At 36.9% G+C, this 23,247-nt stretch overlaps 1 protein-coding gene across 2 annotated transcripts; it reads right to left on the bottom strand.

The window, feature by feature from the left end:
- Positions 1-138: 138 nt before the first annotated feature.
- LOC114934284 (potassium voltage-gated channel protein Shaw) lies at positions 139-22,191 on the bottom strand. 2 transcript variants are annotated; one of them, XM_029306958.2, is made up of 5 exons: positions 21,632-22,191; positions 16,962-17,340; positions 15,479-15,673; positions 13,950-14,994; positions 139-11,378 (listed from the first exon to the last, which is right to left on the bottom strand). In XM_029306958.2, the coding sequence occupies exons 2-5, from the start codon at positions 17,286-17,288 to the stop codon at positions 11,314-11,316; spliced, it is 1,632 nt and encodes a 543-aa protein (XP_029162791.2). In that variant the 5' UTR covers positions 17,289-17,340; positions 21,632-22,191; the 3' UTR covers positions 139-11,313. The 2 variants fall into 2 exon arrangements, with proteins under 2 accessions (XP_029162791.2, XP_085339435.1); XM_085483309.1 differs by having other exon boundaries at positions 15,479-15,658.
- Between the last annotated feature and the right edge of the window lie 1,056 nt (positions 22,192-23,247).

Below are 23,247 nucleotides of genomic sequence, written 5' to 3'. Positions count from 1 at the left end.
TCCTTTCTAATTTTCGACAAAGAATCATCTTCTAAAATTTATCGCACTTATTTAAAATCACCTTACATAAGAATATGGATGTGAGGAGAGAGGACGGAGGGTAATAATTGTAAGGTCAATTAATTACACCGCAAGAAGTTCAAAGAGTCAAATAGTTTTTATTTACAAATGAACTTTAAATCGCGTAAACGCAGCGCACAACTCTCGATATAGTGATAGATATTTATATATTTATATATTTATATATATATGTATAATTCGCCTTTGTGTCCCGCTTCTTTTTTCTGGTTCGATTACATCACGATCATCATCGGCCTCAATACGTGACGTGTACAATATGTATGTTTTTTTTTTAATCACGAGGCATTGAATCTCTCCATCGAAATTATTCGACTGCGAGCGATTTAGCGCAAAACGCTCATCTGTAATATGTAATATGTAATATGTAATATGTAATATATAATATGTAATATGTAATGTGTAATATGTAATGTGTAATATGTAATGTGTAATATGTAATGTGTAATATGTAATGTGTAATATGTAATGTGTAATATGTATGTAATGTGTAACATATAATATGTAACATGTGACTTTCTTCGTCGCGGATGGCGCCGATGACGATCGCGGATCGTTAGCGATAACGATATATAATGACGTTACAAGAATAAATTAATAATGTCGTCGACACGAGATGACATCGACGAGACAATGTCGCAACATCACTTTGAATCGCTCTCCCAGAAGAGACACCAATCATATCCTGCCTCGAAAGAGACGAAGATTGCGTTTTTGTTTCTGCAGTCTTGCCTCTTTACATCAAGCTATTTCGTATATTATATCTCTAAGTGTGTCGCGTGTATAATAATAATTTAATAATAGTAATAATATAAAATTAGAGAGCGCGATCAACGTAATGGAGATGTAATTCGACGACAGCGAATGAACTGTCAACTTCGGCGAGACACGCTTGTCGTTTTCGCAAGAATTCGAAAAAATCATACGTCATTCATCTATCTACCGAAAAGTCAAAAGGTCACTGTTAAGTAGCGTTTAAGAGAGAGGGCGGTGAACGTGAATACGGTGTGATTGCGCGTACTTGATGGTCACTTTTGGTGCGAGGGGAAAGGAAGAGGGAGAAGGAAATAGGGGATGGGGAGAGGGAGCACACGTTTCTTTTTTTTCTTTTCTTTTTCTTTTTTTCTTTTAATCTGCCCTAATATACTCTACCGATACAATTGCGGGGCGTTCGCGGAGCGTTTAATTCGCGAGAGAAGTCGCGAGGCCGTAAACATATTTTGGATATAAATCCATCATATTTAAAAATCATTTCGAATATCATTTTTTTTTATTTAAATGCATATATGTATATATTTAAAAAAAATTTTTTTTCAATTTTTTATTTATATATATATTTCTTAAAAATTTATATTTGTATTTAAGAAATATATATTTTTAAAATTGGAAATATATATATATATATATATTTTTTAATTGAAAAAATTGCTAATTATTTCTGTTACGTCAAAATGCCGTCGTCGATATAAATCATACGTCTTCGAATCGATTAAGCACCCCGCCACGCCTGATTAGCTACGTGTTCCCGAAAAAAATTGTCGGACGTTCGTCGTTGTATTTACATCGTCGAGCGATACAACGGAGCACTGTACAATTTTCGTGATGATTGCGCGACGAGCGCAGATGATGCGAGAGATTCGAGCATCATATATATATATAAAGGACGACGTTTTCTCGAAGTAACATTAAATCCAGAGAGATGCGGCCGCGAAAAATTTCTCGAGGTTCGTTTTTTTTCCTGATAGAGAAAATGATCGAATAGGTGTATAAATCTCCGAATATAAATTCGCGTCAATTATTTGGGATCGTCGCGTCATCCTGAACGGAGAGAAAGAATTCGGCTCAATTTGCACCCGCATCATCTGCGCGCGTCCTCGTTACTATAATTAATTATTAATCGATTATTACTACGTATTATATAGAAAATTGGTATTAGAAAACCACTGGACTCTCTTTCATCCTTGATCCGGAAAGTAGACGACAGCGGAACCAACGGAAAACGCTTCGGAAAAGCGACGAGAGCCCCAGTCGATTAGGATCGCCAGGATTCTTCGGGTCCTTCTTAAGATCGAGCTTCGGACATCCGCGGTTTTACGAAAACCGGAAATATGTAATATTAACGAACAACGAAACAACGTATATTCGGAATAAAGTTAACGAGCAAGCAAATGTAAGTGCGATCGATATTTACGAACCCTTCTGTCAATGCGGAATTCTTCCCTAATCTTTCCATCAATGTCCCCGAGTTACCAATTCGTATTTTTCAACAAATTGCACTGCGATATTTTTTTATAGCAATTGCTAGATATCAAGCATTAGAAGGATATTCCGTATCTTTGATATTTGATCCGGATGTTCGAGATATAAAGAAAATGTGTGATTCCATCAGACTCTGATTGACGTCTGATCTTCTGGGGATGGATCTTTGAAGCTCGGAATTCACGGACAGAAGGGTTGATCAATTTCTGTTGACTTATATCGAGGTTCGAAATACAAGGAGATGCAAAAATCGCGAGCAGCAGCGTCTGGAAAAACGAGAATCCGGACATCCGGCAATCCCAAGCGGTCTGGTCAACGTAAAGCGAAAAGGAGCGAACCGGTGCGATGGTGGAAAGTATATATGTATATACACGCATCGCCATAAATTATGCTAATAATCGTAAATTATGCAGGCGGCCGTCGCGAAAAAAGAGTAGTTAGATACCATAAAGTGTCTGCTACCGCGACTAGGTAGGCAACACTGGTATTATAGGGGCACAACACAATGTGTGCGCACACATACGTACTCCTTTTCTCGCTCTCTTCTCTGAAAAACTATTGTGCGTGCGTGCTCATTGTATGCCGCCCCGATATGCATCGTTTTTGTTTCTTTAATTAATACACACACACACACATTCTCTCTCTTTCTCTCTCCTTCCCCCTTCCATTTCTTATGTTTTATATGGATCATTCGAGACACAGGGGGAGAACAATTTCTCAGGATATAACTCTATTTTGCTGTCAAACTCGACTCTCCAGTCATGAGCGTCCGCAGAGGAATCGTTGAAAATATTATTGTTGCATATTTAATGTCAAAAAATAAAAAATTAAGAAACCAAGAATTTAATCCTGCGAACGCCCATGCCTTTAGTGCGAAATTTTACGAACTTGGATGAAACAAAGATCGCTTTTAGGGGGCTCGGACTGCTTATTCCAGACTTATTTCGAAGAGGAAAATTTTCACCAGAAGAGCCGAAAGTATCGGGGATTCTCAGCTGTGTCGATGTCATAATATCGATTCTCGGGGAAGATTGCTCCTGCAGCGTGGATGCATTCGATCTTTAATTCACGCGAATTGGGGGTTTCTCTCTTCGGGAAGGAATGGAGGGGCATTTCGAGTCTCTCCGCGGCATCGATCCTGACGCAAAAAGGCTCTCTCTCTCTCTCTCTAGTTTTCTTATTTCGAGAGTCAACAGTGTTGAATATTGCAACGTTTGCATGCGAGCATTCCGCGAAATGCACCCTGTATATGTATATGTATATGTATGGGTGAATATACTCGTATACGGCACGACACGCGGTATAGTCTAGTCAGGGTCGAATTATGGCTGGCTTTCATTTACAGGGCTGCGCGACGATTGACGATATATGCATATATATATATATATATATATATATGTATATATATATATATATATATATATATATGTTATATGTCATATGCTCGCCGTGTTATTGCTATGCAAGAAATTGCGAGCAATGAAAATTCTTTCATTTCGAACGATACCTATACTATGTCCATTTGCGCGCCTGTTTTCAATTTCGCAAGCGATCTCTGCGGGCTTTTAAACGCCCGAAATATTCAAACGAAAGATATTCTATGTGTGGCTTGGACGAATTTAAATATTTTGAAAATTCTTATTTTCAATTTTTAATTGAAGTTTTCCCAATTTTTCCTACCAAGGATATATATCTTTTAAATTGAAATCGTTCAAAATGTTCAAATAAAATATATTCTACACTCCACATATGGTTTGCATTGATTTGAATATTTAAAAAATTCTTATTTTCTATTTAAATTGGAAATGTTCAAATTCCCAATTTCTTCTATACAAAGAACATATTTTTTAAATTAAATTAATGAGCTGGATAAGTGACGTATTATGAAAAATGTGTGCCCAAAATATTCAAATATAATATATTCTACATTTTACGTATATTAAATTTAAATATTTAAAAAATTCTTATTTTTAATTTTTAATCGAAATTTTCCCAATTTCTCTTATGCAGGACATATTTAAAATTTGTGCCAAAATATTCAAATATAATATATTCTACACTCTACATATATTTCGAATTGATTTAAATATCTTGAAAATTCGTATCTTCAATTTTCAATGAAAAGCGGACACATTTTCTAAATATCAAACGGGCTGGAGAAGAAAAGACGCGCGTTGTGAAAAATCTAAGGTTCGCGTAATATAGTCGTCCACGTTCGAGATTTTTCCGTCCATCGGGGCGAATTGAATTGCGCGTGGCGAATTAATTTTCCTCGCATTTACCTGTCTCGGAGTTGTTCAACTTGGCTACCTTGCGGACAGCGCAGCATAGATATTACATAGAGTGTACAGTCTCTCTCTAATGACAGAGCGGGTATATAAGAAGGACGTAACACGCAAGAGTCGATGCACAACCCTGGATATGGAAGTTTCAGTCTTTATAAGGCACAAAGAATCCGGGCGATTGTGAACGAGGCGAGCAAAACTCAAGCAGCGATATATAGCAGGCTTAAATGAGGGCGAATGTTGAAAACGGTCTCCTTTTTCCAGCGCAAATTATTCATACAATCTTATTATTAGGCACTAGACCAAAGGGGAATGACATAGGTGTATATTCGATTTGGCGAAAAGTGTAACGCGCGATTATCTCCGAGACGAGTCGAGATATCGAGAAAATCTTTTATGTTTCGTGTCTGTGGATGTATTTTTTATACAATTTATTGTATAAATTAAATGCTAAACAAAATAATTAAACCTTTTCAACTAGATTACTATATTAGTATCTAAGTCAAGAATATTTAATATGTTATATTTCATTTAAATAATTTTCAGTTGAAGCTTCAAGTATCAAAAGAACATAATTGTACTTACTAAGAATTACAGACTTATTATCGGGATATTATTTGTAAAAAAATCTAAAATTATGAAATTAAAAATATCCAGTCGGCGAAATAATTCTGGGGAAAAGCATGCTTATTCAATTAAAAATGTAGTAACAAAATACAACAGTCTTTATAAACACATTTATGAAACGAAAATATCTTACACGACATAATACACACACATGCCGAGCTAACAGAATTAAAATTAATATAAAGGATTTGTTATACATATATATATATATATATATATATATATTTTAAATTCTATTTTCTAGCCCAAGTTTCTCTGCTGCTGAGACAAGCACACCTTTTCTCTTTTGTTTTTGTGGCGTCCAACTTGCGAGAGTTGATAATTTAATTAATTGTGTATGTTGTCAGCTTCATCTCGTGGAACTATTTAAATGCTAATTTGCTCCCAACTTTTCGCATTAGCCTGATTTGCATAATGGAGACTTATTAATCATTCATATATTTATGACATCTCCATTGTTATATAAGATTAATCATTTTCATTTCGTTCCAACGTCTAAACGCGTGAAAGGTTTCTTTTCCTCTTGTAATAACAAAACGTATACGTTATTTCTATACACGGGTTTCCCTACGAAAAGCAATCGTGTCAATTTGCGCGATGGGACATTAATATCGTCTCGTTTCATCAATTTCTTCCTTCAACGGCGAATCAATCGTTCGATTTTTCTTCCCGCTTCACTAAAAAGGCTGTCTCGCTATTAGCGGATTTAACTTATTATACGTATACATATGTAGCTCAGGAAAAATTATATGCAAATATGTATATATATCGGGCAGTAATTGATTTATTGTAAAATACGAGAGAGAGAGACACGCGCGTGAAAAAACGTCCTTTTGCGCGCGCGAGTTAATTGTTAGTTTTAATTTTCACGATAATTGTATCTTATTGCTAAATGTCATTATTGCGTATTATTAAGATTTGACGAAGCCGCGGAAATTGTCGAATGAAAAACAGGACAATGACAATAATAATTCGTATATCGTATCAGGTACTTGGTGTGTATAAAGTTGGATATTAATTACAAAGAATAAACACATGCATTGTATATAAAAGCAACGATTGTGCGTAACAAATAATATCAAGGTTGTAACAACAAGGTAGCCGTAACACGGTATATTGCTACATACATATATAATTATATTATTCTAAGAGAGTGGAGTGAGAGAAGCGCGATATTATGTTACTCGTATTTGCAAATCAAAACGTGGACTTTGCAGGGGAATTTGCAGTTGATATCTGTGTCTGTGTGTGTTTGTATGTCTGTGTGTTAATCCAAGGTTTCTGAGATCTCTTAATACCCTTATAGAGAGAATATTTTTTTACAGTCTCATTAATTCTAGATCGATTTCTCTCGTTGAATCAAAGATAGACGGCTATGAAATTTGATTTAAGTTGGTGTTGAAGATGCGATCCCGACGTTCCTTGAAATTTTGAGGGAAAGAACGCGGCTGTTCCATGTCGAACAGAAAAACGCGAACACGCGTAATATGATTTATTTTGTCGAAGAACCGACAAGATTGTCTACGAGAATGAAACATGAAACGTCGACTGTATACAATTGTATATATATTATAATTATACAGGATGAATCTAAAGAAGTGCGACAAATTTTCAGGGATAATTCTATGTCGAAAAATAAGAAGGGTCTTTCAGATCAACATTTTTGTACTCCAATATTCCTCTTTGAGGAATTACGTTCTTCCCGAGAAAGAGGGTGAAAATTAAGTTTCTATTTTGTTCTCTCAAATCTTGTTTTTGCTCCATTTTTCCAATATTTACTTGAATTTTGTTTTGTTTGTTTCTTTATTTTAAAATTCAACTTCTTGTAACTTAAAACTTTTAGCTCCAAGATAATTTTAATTTTTTCTTGCAAATTATTGATTTTACAAAAGAAACGCAAGAGATGAAAAAGTTTTGAAAGAAATCGAGTTTTCTAATGCACACTTTTGGATAATTACATTCTGACCCGTTCAAAAGTTCTAGCAAAAAATTCAACAGGGATTGCTAGTTTCATCCCTCTAACGATATACGAAAATTGAAAAATATTAATAAGTATCTTTCTTGAGTAGAAAATGTCTACTAAAATTCACTGTTTATCCAAAATTTAAGAAAAAAAAACAACCTAATTTTTTCCTTCTCAGAGGAGGATATAGAAGTAGTTGATTTTACGGAAGAGACTCCTCTAATTTTCGACAAGAATTATTTCCTCCAATTTTTCGCGCTTATTTAGAATGATCCTGTAAAACATATATGGGTAATTCCACGTCAAATCGGACAAAAATCGACCTTTTTTGATTTCGTATTTTTTAAAACAAACAAAACTTTTTTTACATGAAATATACATTAAATAAGGAGATACGTATTTTTAAAATAAAAAATATACACACTTTCAGAATAAAATGGAGAATAAAATAGTATTTTTTTGAAAATTTTAAAAAGTGTATTTTTTGTTGAAAAAAATTATTAAATACTTTAATTAATTAAAACAATTAAAATTAATAATTCTTTGGAACTTAAACTAATTTGATAATAAAGATTGTCTTCTTAGCTTTAAAATGCTATTTTGAAAATATCTCTACGACAAATATAATCACAGATATTAATTTTTAAAGTTGACAATTTCTTCATTTTTCACGAAAATTGTATTATTTATAACTTCTGCAAAAAAAAAAATATTTCGGACAAATGCAAAAACACGTATCTCCTTATTTTATGTATATTTTACGTAAAAAAAGTTTTGTTTGTTTTAAAAAATACGAAGTCGATTTTTGTCCGATTTGATGTGGAATTCCCTATAAATAATATATATTACATGTTCCCGCGAGATCCGTACACTTGTAATCGCATATTGTAATCGCCTATGTGATATGCTTTTGTCATCCCTCTCTCACCTCCATCCCTTCCTCCTTTCTCGCCCCTATCTCAGGCACAACAGACATACATGCACACTTATACACGACGTAGAAAGAAGCACTCTCTTTTCTCTCTCTCTCAGACATACGCGAGCCTGTATGACTCTGTGTTGTTCCTTCTTCCTTTCCCATTGATATTACACACGTGATATCTTGAATTAGTAGGATTATTAGGAGTTATTAGGGCACAGAGGAGCTCGTGGATTGGTCCCGGCGATATTCACGGTGCGCAAAGTGATACAGATCCGCGATCCTCATCGCCGCGCCTAATGTAAAAGAGCGGCCGACCTAAATAAGGGAAGTCGGGTATCAAGGGAGAGATCCCGCCTGGATAAAGGCCCTTCACATTTTCACCGCTCATTTAACGCCATATCAATGTCAAACGTGACTTTCGCGATTCTCTACCCTCTCTCTCTGAATTTCGTCTCTCCAATTTAACCCTCCTGTCACATCATTTCTATCGATGTTGTACTAACCACGTGTTTCTGACACATCGCGACAACTTTCTTATAGCAGTTGAACATTCTTTCCCCTGGGATTTTAACAAGTTTCCAGAACACAAAGACAGCCTTTGTACTTTGCTTCCCCGAAAAATTTCGATACATTGAAAGTTGTCTCTCGGGATATTAAAAAAAAAAAAAAAAAAAAAAAACTGACAGAAGAATTTATAAAGTTGTGACACAATATCGAGATATATATATACGACAGATGGGGGAGAATCTCGAACGAATCGCCGCATTTATCGTCAGATAGGCGGTGAAAATAGGAATCTCTCGGTAGGATCAGAGGCGAAATGCGCGATGCTGAATGTGCGATGTGAGAATAACCAGTCCCTAACCAGTACGCGCATACATATATATATATATATATATATATGTATATATGTATAATATACGAGGAAGGGAGGGAGCGAAAATCTACGACGTGTAGATATATCTATCGATAACCTTGCTATATAAAACACGTGCTGCAATGCGGGGATGCAATCTCCACTGTCGTTCATTCCGTTCTATCCGTTTACACGAGTTTCGTGGAAAAAAAAAGGGAGGAAAAAAACACGAGGAGCTAACGATGGAAATAATACAGTTGCGCGAATAGATATGGATATAAACGCGATGCCTGGCGGAAGATAGTAGAACGCGGAGCTTTCTTCCGTGATGAGTAATCGATTTTTTTTTTTTTTTTTTCAATCGAGAAAACGTATATATAGGGTATAGACCGTAGCGATGATATCGACAATGGAAAACGTATATAGCGTATCGACGTTAATGAAGTTTACGTCCCCGGGTGGTTTTTTTTTTCCCTTCGCTGTTTTGTGTGAGTGTGTGTGTTTAATCTCGAGGTGATCATCATCATTATCATCAACATCGTCGTTTATGTATCTTAAATTTAGAAGCCACACACGCGGGTGTTTTTTACGCGTATGAATCACAAACACGATCTGGTCTGGTGGACGGTTTAAGACATTCGGCTGCGCCCTTTTTGCAGATTTCCGGTTTCCGTAATTAATCCAAATAATGGCTAATTACTCGAAGAAAATCAAAGGAAAACGTATACACTGAAACAAAATTTATTCACTTCATCTTCCACTAACAATAAATTACCATTTTGTTAATTGTGAACATATATCGGTATTTAATTTAATTTCAAATATGTCTTGTTATTTAATATATTGTATATATTATATTTAATTTAATATATTTAATATATTATATTTTTAATATATTTAATTTAAATATTTTTATACGTTTAATTAACAAAATGATATATATTTAGTTGAAAGGTTTAGTCAAGTTGACAATTTTTTTTCAGTGCATGGGAACAAAAAATTGAAGATTTTCTTGAGTCTCTATATAAAAGTGAAATACCCGATATTACTTGGCGCGACTCGGCTAAGGAAGGATTACAATTACGATTATTTTCGAAGAGAAAAAAATAAATTATAAAAATATTCCCGTCTCTTCTATATAGAGAGTACAGGAAATAAAAATAATTGCAACGCGCGATGTGTTTATGTACCTACCAGAAAAAGAAAAAATCTAGTACAAATTTTCTCGAAAAGATAGAAAAACTCATTTTCGACGATATATATATATATATATATATATATATATATATACATATATATATATAAATGCCGATACACATGGATACACAATGAAATTGCTTGTATTATTTCCTTTCACGAAGATTAAAAAATACAAATCATGAAGCAAAGGAAGGAGGAAAGTTGTCTACTTTCTACACGAGAATTTTTCTTCACTCTTTCTCTCCCGCTCTTTCTTTCTTCTCTTTCTCTCTCTCACACATACACAATTCGCCTATTTAGATCGATTGATGAATCATGATTGAATAACCATCGAGAGTCTCTTGCTTTTACCTTCTTCGTTCTTCCGTTCCGGCGGAACATATATTTAATATTTTGGCATCTAGAATTAACGAGAAGAAGAGGGCAAGAGGGAGCATTTGTTAATTTTTTGCTAAAATCAGCAGAAAATTAAGCATTCGCTCTCTCTTTGAATAAACACTGGAATTTTTTGTACATTTAATAGAAAAAAATTAAAATAATTAAAAAAAATGTAAAATGTCAAAAATAAAAAAATGATAAAATAAGAAAAAAAGTTTTAATTATGCCTCCTCCTGGAAAAAATCCTGCGAACGTTCCTGCACAATAGTACACAAAGTAACTCCTCTCTTCTTCTCGATTAATTCTACACGTGTGTTCCAAATAAATAATAGACAAATATACACTCTTCTTACGATTTCGGCAACAGACGCCGCGGGACCTTTTTTTATCGATTTCTTTTATTTATCCGGTCGGATCTCAGCCATCACGGCAGTGTTTATTTTGCCTAGCCGTTTTTTTTTCTTTTTTTCTCTTTTTTTGTGAAATGTGGGGGGTATTATATTAATTTTCCCAACCCTCCCTAATTTTCCCTTCCTGATCTCTCTCTCTCTCTCTCTCTCACTCACTCTCTCTCTCTCTCTCACTTTCCAAAGCGCGTTCCTGAATAATGAATTTTTACGGATCTTACAGGACAATCTTTGATTAGGGGATGGTACACGCCGCGCCGTTCGCTCCGAATTAATTCCGACCAGTGAGTGATAGCCGACGTCTCTGTGTGAGAGCTCTATCGACCGCAAAATGGGTTTTAATCCAAACCTCCGGCTCTCTTGGTCCCGTTGGTTCGTAGGTTACAATTCCTCCGGTCTTCCTCTGCAACCCACCATACGAGGAAAAAAAGAAAAAGAGACACTAGAGACTTTTTGCTTGCTTCGGTCACGAAAAAGAGAGACTCTTTTTAATAAACGATGAAAATCGCGCGAGCACTCCGTTTCATGTTTTCTGTCAATCTTTGCCACGCGACGCATTTTTCTGGGTTTTTTTGAATAAATGACACGTCATTCTAGATTTCTTCTCTAAAAATGTTTTTCTTTTTTTGGAAGATTGAAAAAAATATGGAAATTATTGGCACACGTTAGAGAAGGAGAATTGATGTATAAATATTCGATTCTCGCTTTTTGTGTTTCGCAGCCGCTTGTCCTATATACGGGATGTAACAAAAATGTGGGTCGCTATTTCGGGAGCGCATATATTCTATTTATTCAAAAAAATTCATTTATCGTATGTCCGAAAATATGTAGTTTTCGTGTTACAATCACGTAAAAAAAGTTCTCATCTCAAAATAATTTATTCTCAAGCAAAATATTTTCCAAATCGTTCTCCAAAAATTGTCTGTAAGCAGCATCTGTCAAATGTCCTGGCAGGACGAAGGAGTCAATTAAAACATAATTTTTGAGACATATATATTTATATATATTTATATAATGAGCGGAAAAGTTTATATATTTCTATAAACTTTTCCGCTCATTTTGATGACTAGAACGCTCCTGAATTTAGTGTCCCACATTTGTGTTGCACCCTGAATATATTTAATAGATATATGTCAAACGTACACGTGCGCGCTTTGCTGCAACGTTTCACTTTACATCTTTGTGCACGACACGAGCATTAACACGCGAAATTTGAATTCATAAAGAATACGAGAGATTATTTTTCGATGCAGAGAACGGAAAAAGCGCGTATATAAGTCACCGTATAATCAGCATTTCGCAAAATTTATGTCAATTTGTGATTTAATCTAGTCTATGATCTATCTTTCTCTCTTTTTCACCTTTATAAATCTTCCGTAATCCTATTTATTAACGCGATAAAAGAAAAGGATTGGTATAAATTTCAATACGATCAGTCAAAAGTATCAACTTTGTGCGCACTTAAACAACTTTGTAGATAAGTCATCTAAAAAGTTCAAGTAAAATACATCGCGTGATGATGTGGTCTCTCGTGAATAAGGATAAAGCAGCACGCACCACAAACGGAAACGATAATCTACGTCGACACATATAAAGAAATCTGCGTCCCGAATTCAACAAGACATGATTCATCTTCGTGTCAGATTATTTATCTTCGTCAAATTATTAAATTAATCAGAATTTTTTACCATGCCAAAAATGGTTGAAAAATAATTGATATTCGATTTTCTGTCAGTGCCAGTGGCAACTCAGTGTCAATTACAATATATCTTGATCTTTTACATAATTTTCATTGCGTAGCGGGTAGATTAACAGGAGATAAACGAGAGTCGAGCTCGCGAGATTCATGCACATATAATATGTATATTTTTTATTATATATAATAAATAAATGCAATGTAATAAATAAACATGGGCGTCCGCAGAATATTTTCCAGGTAGGATCACAATTAAAATTTCGTTTGCTTCTTATTTTTTTCTATTAAATATGCAAATAAATTCGAAAACTTTATCGATGAAAAAAATGCACCCTCAGCGGACGCCCACAAGAATAAATCTATCACAGAAAAAAAGGAATCCTTGATTCAAGTATATTTTTATTCTTGAACGCTATTTAATTGATTTAAGCATAGAATGCTCTTTGTAATCACAAATTTTCATTTGCCTTAATAATAAGTTTGTGTAAAGTATATTTTATCCTTAAGATATATTCTTGTTTTAAAAATCGCATATGGTAAAAACAAACTTAGTCACATTTGAACTAAGAATTATTATATATACTTGAAAGTACCGCTTATATCCGATGCACACTTTTCACTTGTCCTTGCAATATTTATAAGTAAATTTTAGCTTCAACCAAGAATATTTTGCACTTTGTTTTAAGGATAAATTATCCTTTATCCAAAATCATTTATATCTGGCGCTATTATAAGGATAAAATATACTTGAATCAAGGCATATTTGCATTCTCTTAAGGATACTATTTTTTCTGTGTACATATATACACAGAAAAAAAGGAATCCTTGATTCAAGTATATTTTTATTCTTGAACGCTATTTGATTGATTTAAGCATAGAATGCTCTTTGTAATCACAAACTTTCATTTGCCTTAATAATAAATAAGTTTGTGTAAAGTATATTTTATCCTTAAGATATATTCTTGTTTTAAAAATCGCATATAGTAAAAACAAACTCAGTCACATTTGAACTAAGAATTATTATATATACTTGAAAGTACCGCTTATATCCGATGCTCACTTGTCACTTGTCCTTGCAATATTTATAAGTATAAATTTCAGCTTTAACCAAAAATATTTTGCACTTTGTTTTAAGGATAAATTATCCTTTATCCAAAATCATTTATATCTGGCGCTATTATAAGGATAAAATATACTTGAATCAAGGCATATTTGCATTCTCTCAAGGATACTATTTTTTCTGTGATATAATAATTGAATCGAGGATGTTCGAGTTACCTGTTTTCGTGGCGAACGGATCCTTGGGATGATTCGTCTTAATGGCGTTCATTCGGCGATTCTGCGGTCCTTGTCCGCCACCGGGGCACCCGACGCCGGGTGTCTGGCCCATCCCGTGGGGCCCGGTTGGGACCGCGCCCCCGGCGGACTGCAGGTGCGACAGCTGCTGGCCGCAACCAGGGGGCCCGACGGATCCGGGCCCGCTGGGCACACCGGGCGGCGCGCCTGGTGCCCTCACCGCACGTAACTGCTCGACTGGCAGTACGCGGCGTCTCTTCTTCGGTAACTTGGCTCGCGCCTGCGTGTGACTGTAATACATCGCAAAGTTGCTAACGATCACGGGCACCGGCAGGGCGATCGTGAGGACACCGGCCAGCGCGCAGAGCGCGCCGACGAACATCCCGATGTAGGTTTTCGGCACCATGTCCCCGTAACCGACGGTCGTCATCGTCACTAGGGCCCACCATAATCCGAGGGGTATGCTCTTGAAGTCGTTCTTCGGATTGTACTGGGTGCGCTCCGCGTAATAGACGAGACTGGCGAAGATGACGATGCCGAGAACGAGGAAGAACACCAGCAGGGTGAGCTCCTTGGCCGAAGCGCGAAAGGTCTGTATCAGGATCTTGAGGCCCGACGAGTGGCGGGTGAGCTTGAACAGTCTCATTATCCGTATTATGCTCAAGAACTCGAGGATGTCCGCGTTCTCCAGGTGGGCCGCGAATCGCTGCAGCGCCAGGTCGACGTAGAAGCTCAGGGTCGCGACCATGTCGATCAGATTCACCGAGCTCTTGATGAAGTCGCAACGATTCGGGCTCGCGGTGATGCGTGTCAAGAACTCGAGGGTGAACCAAGCGTTGCACACGCATTCGATGTAGAAGAAGACATCGTGGGCGTTGGTGCGGGACTTGTCCACCACCGAGGACGTGATGTTGTTTAGCTTTCCCGTACGGTTCACGATTATCGGCACCCGCATGTCCGGATGGGTCTTGAGGCAAAACGAGAGTATCGAAACGCAAATGAAGAAAACGGAGACTATGCTGATTATCTGAAACATCCGGATGTCGTCAATCTTTGCTGTCATTTCAATCAAATCTTATCTTTATATACGTAATCGAAATATGTATTTGTTGGATGAAACATCTAGAAAAGTTCATATAATTTGGTTTCAATTCAAACTTACAAATCAAAATATGAGTATATTTTTATATCCCTTTTACAATGTACATTTTTTTTATTATCTGGAAGTTATCGAGACGAATCGCTACATAATTTTGTGTTTCATCTAAGATAAATAATCAATTTTAAAATCATCTAAGCACGACACTGGACGTCATGATGATTTTAAAATTAGCTAGATAAAAATGTGTAAATCCATCTTATAGGTAAGACGAAGATGATTGACGTCGAGTGACGTCATTTTGACGTCCAGTGTTATGTTTAGATGATTTAAAAATTAGCTAGATCAAGATGAGATGAAAATATGTAAATTTAGATAAGACGAAGATGATTGACGTCAAAATGAATCGTACCTTGGCTGCGACGGAGGAGTAAGGTTCGTCGAACAGTGACCACATCTGAGGCTTGAGCTTCTGCCACCACGTGAGGGTCCCCTCGTAATACGCCTCCTCGAAGCCGAATTTCCTGGCCAGTTCCTCCTCGGTGGGTTTCTCGGTATCGAGGTCCAACCTGTCGAGGACCGTCAGCGTTTCCTGCGTGTCCCGGTGCTGCAAGGTGTCGTCGGAGCGAAGGGTTTGGGAGAAGAGAGAGAGAGAGAGAGAGATGCAACAAGGATTGTTATTCGTAACCTGTGAAACTCCTTTTCGAGTGTGCTTTTTGTTTTGCCTTTGCGGGAGATAAAGCGCGCGTGATAAAAAAAAAAATGCGAAATTGCGCGCCTTGCGTGCTTTCTTGCGTGAAAAAGAAACCTCCGGCTTTGATCAGCCGACATGGTTTTTCTCCATATATTTATTTAAATTTGGCTTTGATCGGGCGACACGATATACCGTCCGCGTATATTTATATTTAAATTTATTCTCTTATTTTATCCGACATAAAACATTTTCAGAGATACAAGATATAATTAATTCTCAGAATACATAATGTTGAATTATATTTATACCTCCTTTGCAGGATTTGCTTTGCAGGAAAATGTATGAAAAAAAAAAAACGATTTTAAATCTCTCATTAAATATCCATCTTTATTCATTATGCTTTTCTCATCTCTATTATTTTTATTATCTTGGATATCATAATCTTATTTGATTCGGAGGAACGAATTTAAGAGAGGAAAACGCGTCATGTAAAATTAATCACACGTCTTTCACGGAGTAGATTCTAGCTAGAGTATTAAAATTGATTGCCATTAAAATGACGTTGATAATTAAGAGCGCTTGAGTGAAAAGACGTTAATTATGTGCATTAAAATTGTGAAGAAATTTGAGTATGATAGAAAATGTATTTTCTGATAGGATGAATCAGCGATAAATGTTTCCAGTGTCCGATCAGATAATTTTGAATTAAAATAGTCATATATATATATATACACTGCAAACTCGGTTTCTATTCATTATCTCGAGCCGTTAATTACGCTGGAAAAATTTATCTATCGAAACATCCTGTATATTTTGCGTTTTATATATAAATCTATATAAAATACTGTATTTATAATATATGATAAAAATAAAAATAATATCATTATTCATTATATACAATAAATTATTATACAAACATTATTATATAATAAATGATTACATAACAATTTATTATATAATAATGAATGTATAATATCCGGTAAAATAAATATAACATTTCATTTATTATATAATAAATGATCACGTTACATTTATTACATAATAAATTATTATATTTATCATATATGATATCCACAAAAATGTACATCCACATTTTGCACACTCTGAGAGTGCATCAGTCCTGGTGCACGCTTAAGCGTGATCAAGCGTGATTAGGCGTGGACATTTTTGAGAGAATGTCGAACGTTATTTCACGATATACCTGCGTATAGGTCATCCAACAGCAGGGCTCGACCTGATTGGAGTCGAGCCCCCAGAAGTCGAGCTCCTCCTCGAAGAGCGGGCCGCAGACGTCCGTCGGATAGTGCAGCTTCCCGGTGCGATAGTAGTTGAGTACCTGGGCGAATACGCCCGGGTGCCGGTCGAAGAAGTACTCGTTCAGGATCGGGTCGTAGTTGGCGAGGGCCTCGGTAAGCCGCGAGAGCCTCGTCGCCGGGATCTTCTTCAGGGTCGCCTTGTACGTCTCGTGCCGGATTCCGCCCACGTTCAGAACCACGCGGTTCTCCGCGTCCATGTTTATCAAGTTCATTTTGATCACGGCTCTGCTACCGCCGGCCCCGACTCAAAGAAACCCATGTGATCTGCGAACAATATTTTTGCGCTCACGTCGCGTCATCCGCTCGAATTGGACGTATCGTTCCTCTCAGGGTGCGACGATCTTTTCAACCCGATCGAACCTTCTACAGTTGTAGATTATTGATTTCATTCAGGCGGTGATTATATGTATAAGTGTCAAAATCAGTTTATCAATTTATCGATTTTAATTTAAATCCCGTTGAAAATATGTTTCACGCAATAATTTAATAATTCTTTTTAGCGGAGGAATTCAAGGAATTTTCACGTTTATCGATTTTAATTTAAATCCTTTGAAACACACGCGTAAATAAGTAATTTATTTCAGTATGATATAATAATTCTTTAGCTAAAGAATTCGAGAAATTTCCGCGTTTATTGATTTTCATTTAAATCCTTTAAAATACACGCATAAATAATTATTTTATTTGAATGTTTTCAATGATAATTCTTTATATTCTTTAGTAATAATTTTTTAAATAATAATAATTAATTCAAGTCTTTAATAATAAGTAATTAATTTTAGTATAATAATATTTTTAGCGAAGGAATGCGAGGAATTTCCACGTGCTTTGTGAATCGGCCTCGTTCTATCAAAACACGCACGGCGAGAGCTCGTATTCGTATTCAATAAATATTTACATAACGATTTCCGGAAGCATGTGATTGAAATCGGCTACACAAATCTTACTCTTGTTACGTTACGTTACAAATCGCATATCCGCGATTTTAAAAGGAAGATCAAACGCGAAATGATTTTATCCTACTGTATTATTCTGGTTTCACTTTAATATCTCCACCGTAAATATCATTGGGATTACGTGACGTAGTCCCGAGGAGAAATATGTTACTTCTCCTTCAAGATCTGCTCGTTTCAAAGACCATTTCAGGATTCGCGTGAATCGAAACGCGAACCCTGCGTTCCATTCAACATTACGATAATTGTATACCGTTTGACATTTAATCAAAAGCCGCTTATACAGCTCAAGAGTCTCACAAATAGCTCGGAATTGCGTCGACTCTTTAAATCCCAAGTGTATAGGTATGTGTGTGTGTCTGAGATTCGCATTCATCCAAGTTTCAGGGGGAAAAAAGGAAAAGAGTAAATATCAGAAACAAACGTCGAGAGAGAGAGAGAGAGAGAGAGAAGCTGCTGTTATAATGCGGAAATACGAGAAGATTATACGAAGATGTGAGATGAATTAAATCGGATTAACCATTTCTATTAAGGCATATTTTTTATCCTTTATATTAATGGCTACCCAGGTATCAGCTGTGTATTTTAGACACATTTTTAATAGCTGATCAAACATTCTGTTTCATTATATTTTTTAGAAGACTTCCGGAATACGAAAACCCTTTTATATTTTGTTATTTTTATTAAATTTAATATTTATAATATTAATATAAAGAAATATACAAATTTTTCTTAATTTACACCAATCAATTTATATATTTTCCCCTAAATATAAAAAATTATTATTATTAAAAAGTAATAAAAATTCTGAAATATTAATTTATTAAATTCAAATGTGCTCGACACATTTTTAATTTTTAAAGTTGTTTTGGAGATACTCGATTAAAAAGTTTACTAAATATACAAAATTAAAATCATTGAAGAAACATCTATTACAATTGAACATGCAATTATTTTCCTGATAATGATCATGTCGCAAATATAAATTTGTTCGTTAAGATTTTGCAGGTTGTTTATTTTTTGTCGCTGTTGAATTATTTATACGCAAGCTTTGCTCGAGAGGGACATTAAGTAACCTTTTCTCGGTCGTGTAACATCAATACATTTGCGCCAAATTATGCACGCATGCCTAATGTATTGATATTTCCCGCCCGATATGTAAGAAGGGTCTTCGAAGATGATATTTCAGTCCTCAATCCGAACTGGGAGAGAAAGAGAGTATTTGCTATTAGATTTTTAATTATTTCCACGTGTTAAGAAATGATGCGACAATTAAAAATCATGATCGAATAAAAGTTTCTGAATTTACGGTGAAACCAAAATTTTGCAAACGCTACAAACAAAGAAATAAACAATATATGTACTTATATCTAGATGAGAAGAGAAATTATATTAAAAATTTTTATTAGATTTCTCTCTCGACGTATCTTTTTCATTTAAATCTAGATTCCGCGGCGCAGATTTCACACTCGTGTAATAGCCAAGTTAAAAAAAAAAAAAAAAAAAAAAAAAAAAACTCACGGGAGAAAAAGAGAGACGACGTAGAATTTGTATGAAACATTTTTACCGCGTGATCTTCCGTGTAAAAGTGGAACCGTATATAAAAAAATATGAATCAAGGGAGGAGAGGGACAAGTGGTATCGGTTTTTCAATCCCGTGTTGCTTTGTACTACAATTGTGTATACATGTGTGTGTGTGTACAAAGTTATACAGTAATAAAAGCTGGCACACGATGCGGCTACGCGACTATAGTTTCCTGCGTGACCAGAGTTTCTCGATTATCAAATCAAGCCACTCGCGGAATTTTATCGCAAAGAGGAGAGAAGAGAAAGGAAGAAGAACCATCAGCTGGAAGGACAGATATTACAAAGCGACAGATATGAGAAGAAAAATCGCGTGCCATCCATTCGGATTCCGGCGCGATATGTCATCCTCATTCTCATCATCATCGTCATCGTCATCAGGTCTGTTTTTTAGCTGAACTGGTTGCACTTTAATTCAGAGTTTATCTTCCTTCTTCCAATGTGGAGTAAAAAAGATAAATCTGAACTAGTGTACCCCAGTTTTAAAACAAACAGATCTATCAGCATTGTCATCATCATCATCATCGTCATTATCATCATCATCGTCATCATCATCATCATCATCATCATCATCATCATCATCCTCATCATCACCATCATCGCCATCATCATCATCATCACCATCATCGCCATCATCATCATCATCATCATCATCATCATCATCATCATCATCATCATCATCATCATCATCATCATCATCATTATCATCATCATCATCCTCATCATCACCATCATTGCCATCATCATCATCATCATCATCATCATCATCATCATCATCATCATCATCATCATCATCGTCATCGTCATCATCATCGTCATCAGGTCTGTTTTTTTTTAGCTGAACTGGTTGCACTCTAGTTCAGAGTCTATCTTCTTTCTTCCAACGTGGAGTAAAAAAGATAAATCTGAACTAGCGTACCCCCAGTTTGAAAACAAACAGACCTATCAGCATCGTCATCATCATCATCATCATCATCGGGAGATGCATCAGAGATCTGAGGTCGACGCGCCAGAGTCTATCGAGTCTAGAATAAGGGCGCATGGACGCGGATTCTAAATCAACCCTGACGGCGGCGGGAAACGTCTAGCATCGATGAAATCCGATCGAATCTTCGAGGTCGGTGCGCATTCCCAGTGACGTCACCGCCCGTACATACCGTGTATTCTCGCACGTGCATGAGCGGCAGCGTTCTCTCGAACGAGGGATGACGATCGACCGGCGGGAGGGGTGGGGGTGGAAAGGGGAGGATGGGGAAGGGGGAGGAATGATCTCGGACACGACTAGGTCTTGTGTATATACGCGTATTATGGGAATTCTAATCACCATGCTGATCACCTTCTTTCGCGTGGCCGAAGCCAGCGAATTAACGTCAGGAACGGACGACGACGACGTCGGCCGTCAGGCGGCGTCGACCAACCCCTCGTCGAGAATCGATAGTCTGCGTGCAGAGGCCGATAAGCGCCCCGTAATGGCATTACCTTTGTTCTCGCGTTTGTATTTGCCTTCGCGAATACTTCTCGCTTTTCACCAGAGGATGTCTTTGGGATCCAGGGACCCAGGGGATTGGATCTGGTCCTAAGCCGACGCGAGCGAAGGACGAGATTGAAAGAGAGGAGACGGACGAACCCCGTGAAATCAATGGGGCGTCTGACTGAACTGAGAATGTTGAAATACTGGAGTAGGTCGAACGCGCGCGAACGAATCGACTGGTCTATCAGGGACCCCAGAAGGGTTTTCCGTGTTTGTTAAAGACTAAACTTGAAAATAATTTGGATGATCCGGATAGGATTTGACACATAAAGATTAACCTTTCCCATCGCGTGACACCTTTCGAACATTACTTCGTCTCCCCACACATTCTTTCTCTCCCGAAGAACTCTGCGGAGAGGTATCCCTCGTGATGCACGAGCACGTTTCCACCACATTCCACGACAACCCTCTCCCTTTCCCGCACAAGACTTCCTCTCCTCGTGAGTTCGCTCTCTTTGAGAAAGAAAAAAAAAAAAAAAATACCCACCCTCGGTCGCGCTCTCTTCATGTCTCGGAGATCTTCCGCGACATCTCGACGGCACTGCTCCGGTTCTCCGCATACTCCATATCTGGTCGCCGATCTGAACGATGGCGCCTTTCCGGGACGATTGAGCGATCTGTCACACAATTCAATTTCGTAGGCACTAACGTCGAGGTCCGTTTCTCGTCCCTGGATTCGCGAGCGAGCGAGTTTCCCTCGTTCCTTCTTCCTTCCCTCCCTCCTTCCCTCTATCCTCTCTTTCCGTTTCGTCCCTCTGGCAGAAGGTCAGGTCAGGTAGGGAGAACGCGCCGCGGTCGCAGAGGGCGTTTTCCCCGTTTTCGCCGTGCTCGCGAATGGACGATCATCGGCGGCGGATCAGGCCTTCATCGCGGCGCCACCCGGTAACACCAGCGCGGACGACGAGCCGTCATCATCATCATCATCATCATCATCATCGCCGGCTCGCGTCGTCGTCCCCCGTGACCGACCGACTGCGGATGTGACGAGGACGCACCGACGGGCGACTCGATCGCGGCGCGTACGGAACTGTTCTGACGGACGAGAGGAACGACGACGGCGACGGCGTCGGAGTGGGGGGTGGAACTCGCGGACGCGGGAGTGCGAGGGGGGGAGGGGGGGAGTGCGCGCGCGCGAACTCACCCTTCTCGCAACCTCCCTCCGACCTCTCTCGAGCGGCGACGCAACGACGACCGAGTGATTCTCGAGTTGGTGCGTTCGAAGGGAGGACTTCGAGATTCATCCCTCTGAGATTATATATATATATATCAGATCGGATCTTCTTCCTTAATCGAGCTTCTATCACCGAATACGAATCTTCTCGTTTAAGTGAACCTTTTATGAATAATGGTTTAACTTTTCTGTTTTGATTTCGTAGGGATTAATCTGAAAAAAAATAGATTCGATGCGCATCTGATATTTAAATTAAATATGTATTTTTTTTTCATTCGCCTAAATTTGTCTCTCGACAAAGAAATAATTATAATTTATGTACCTTTTTTTTAATTGAGTGGATTACATTTTTATGTGTGTATTTTAGGGATTATATAAATATATATTAATGTATTTCATTTTTTAAAACAATTGTTTTTTTATTATAAAATGAAGAATAACTAATATATATTGTATGTATAATATGTCAAGACAATTATATAATTAGCTATAAAAAATTATTTCACTTTTTTGTTTTGATTTTGTAGTGATTGATTTAAAAAAATATATCGCAATTTGTTTTATTTTTTTAATTAATTATTTTTATTTAATTTATTTTTGTTATATTTTAGGTGAAATGATGCTGAAGCATTTACACTAGTTGAACAGTAAGGAAAGATCTTTGAAAGATTAATAAAGTGTTCGGCACCACTCTACCTTGCAGAAAATATTTTTCTGAAGAAATTATGTCACAGTTATATGAAAATTTAAAAGCATGTATTCGTGAAAAATTAACTTCTGCAACAAATATATCGTTTACCGCTGATATTTGGATTCGTTCAGTAAATAATAAGGCATTCATAAGTTTGACAGTTCATTTCATACGAAGGGATGATATACGAAGAGAAACATATGTTCTCAACGCAAAACATTTTCCCGGTAGTCATACTGGC

This window comes from Nylanderia fulva, unplaced genomic scaffold, assembly GCF_048542155.1.
Source record: "Nylanderia fulva isolate GAGA-0341 unplaced genomic scaffold, ASM4854215v1 Scaffold24, whole genome shotgun sequence".
Lineage (NCBI taxonomy): Eukaryota > Metazoa > Arthropoda > Insecta > Hymenoptera > Formicidae > Nylanderia > Nylanderia fulva.
The sequence above is the reverse complement of the archived record's forward strand: the minus strand, read 5'-3'. Positions and strand labels throughout refer to the sequence as shown.

What these genes read in the sequence shown, in the direction of transcription:
- LOC114934284 (XM_029306958.2), bottom strand. Translation starts at nt 17,288, where the DNA reads ATGAACTTGATAAACATGGACGCGGAGAACCGCGTGGTTCTGAACGTG. An exon ending in GTTGGATGACCTATACGCAG is followed by an intron (nt 15,674 to 16,961) that starts GTATATCGTGAA and finishes GACACCTTGCAG; the next exon opens with CACCGGGACACGCAGGAAAC. An exon ending in ACTCCTCCGTCGCAGCCAAG is followed by an intron (nt 14,995 to 15,478) that starts GTACGATTCATT and finishes CGGATGTTTCAG; the next exon opens with ATAATCAGCATAGTCTCCGT.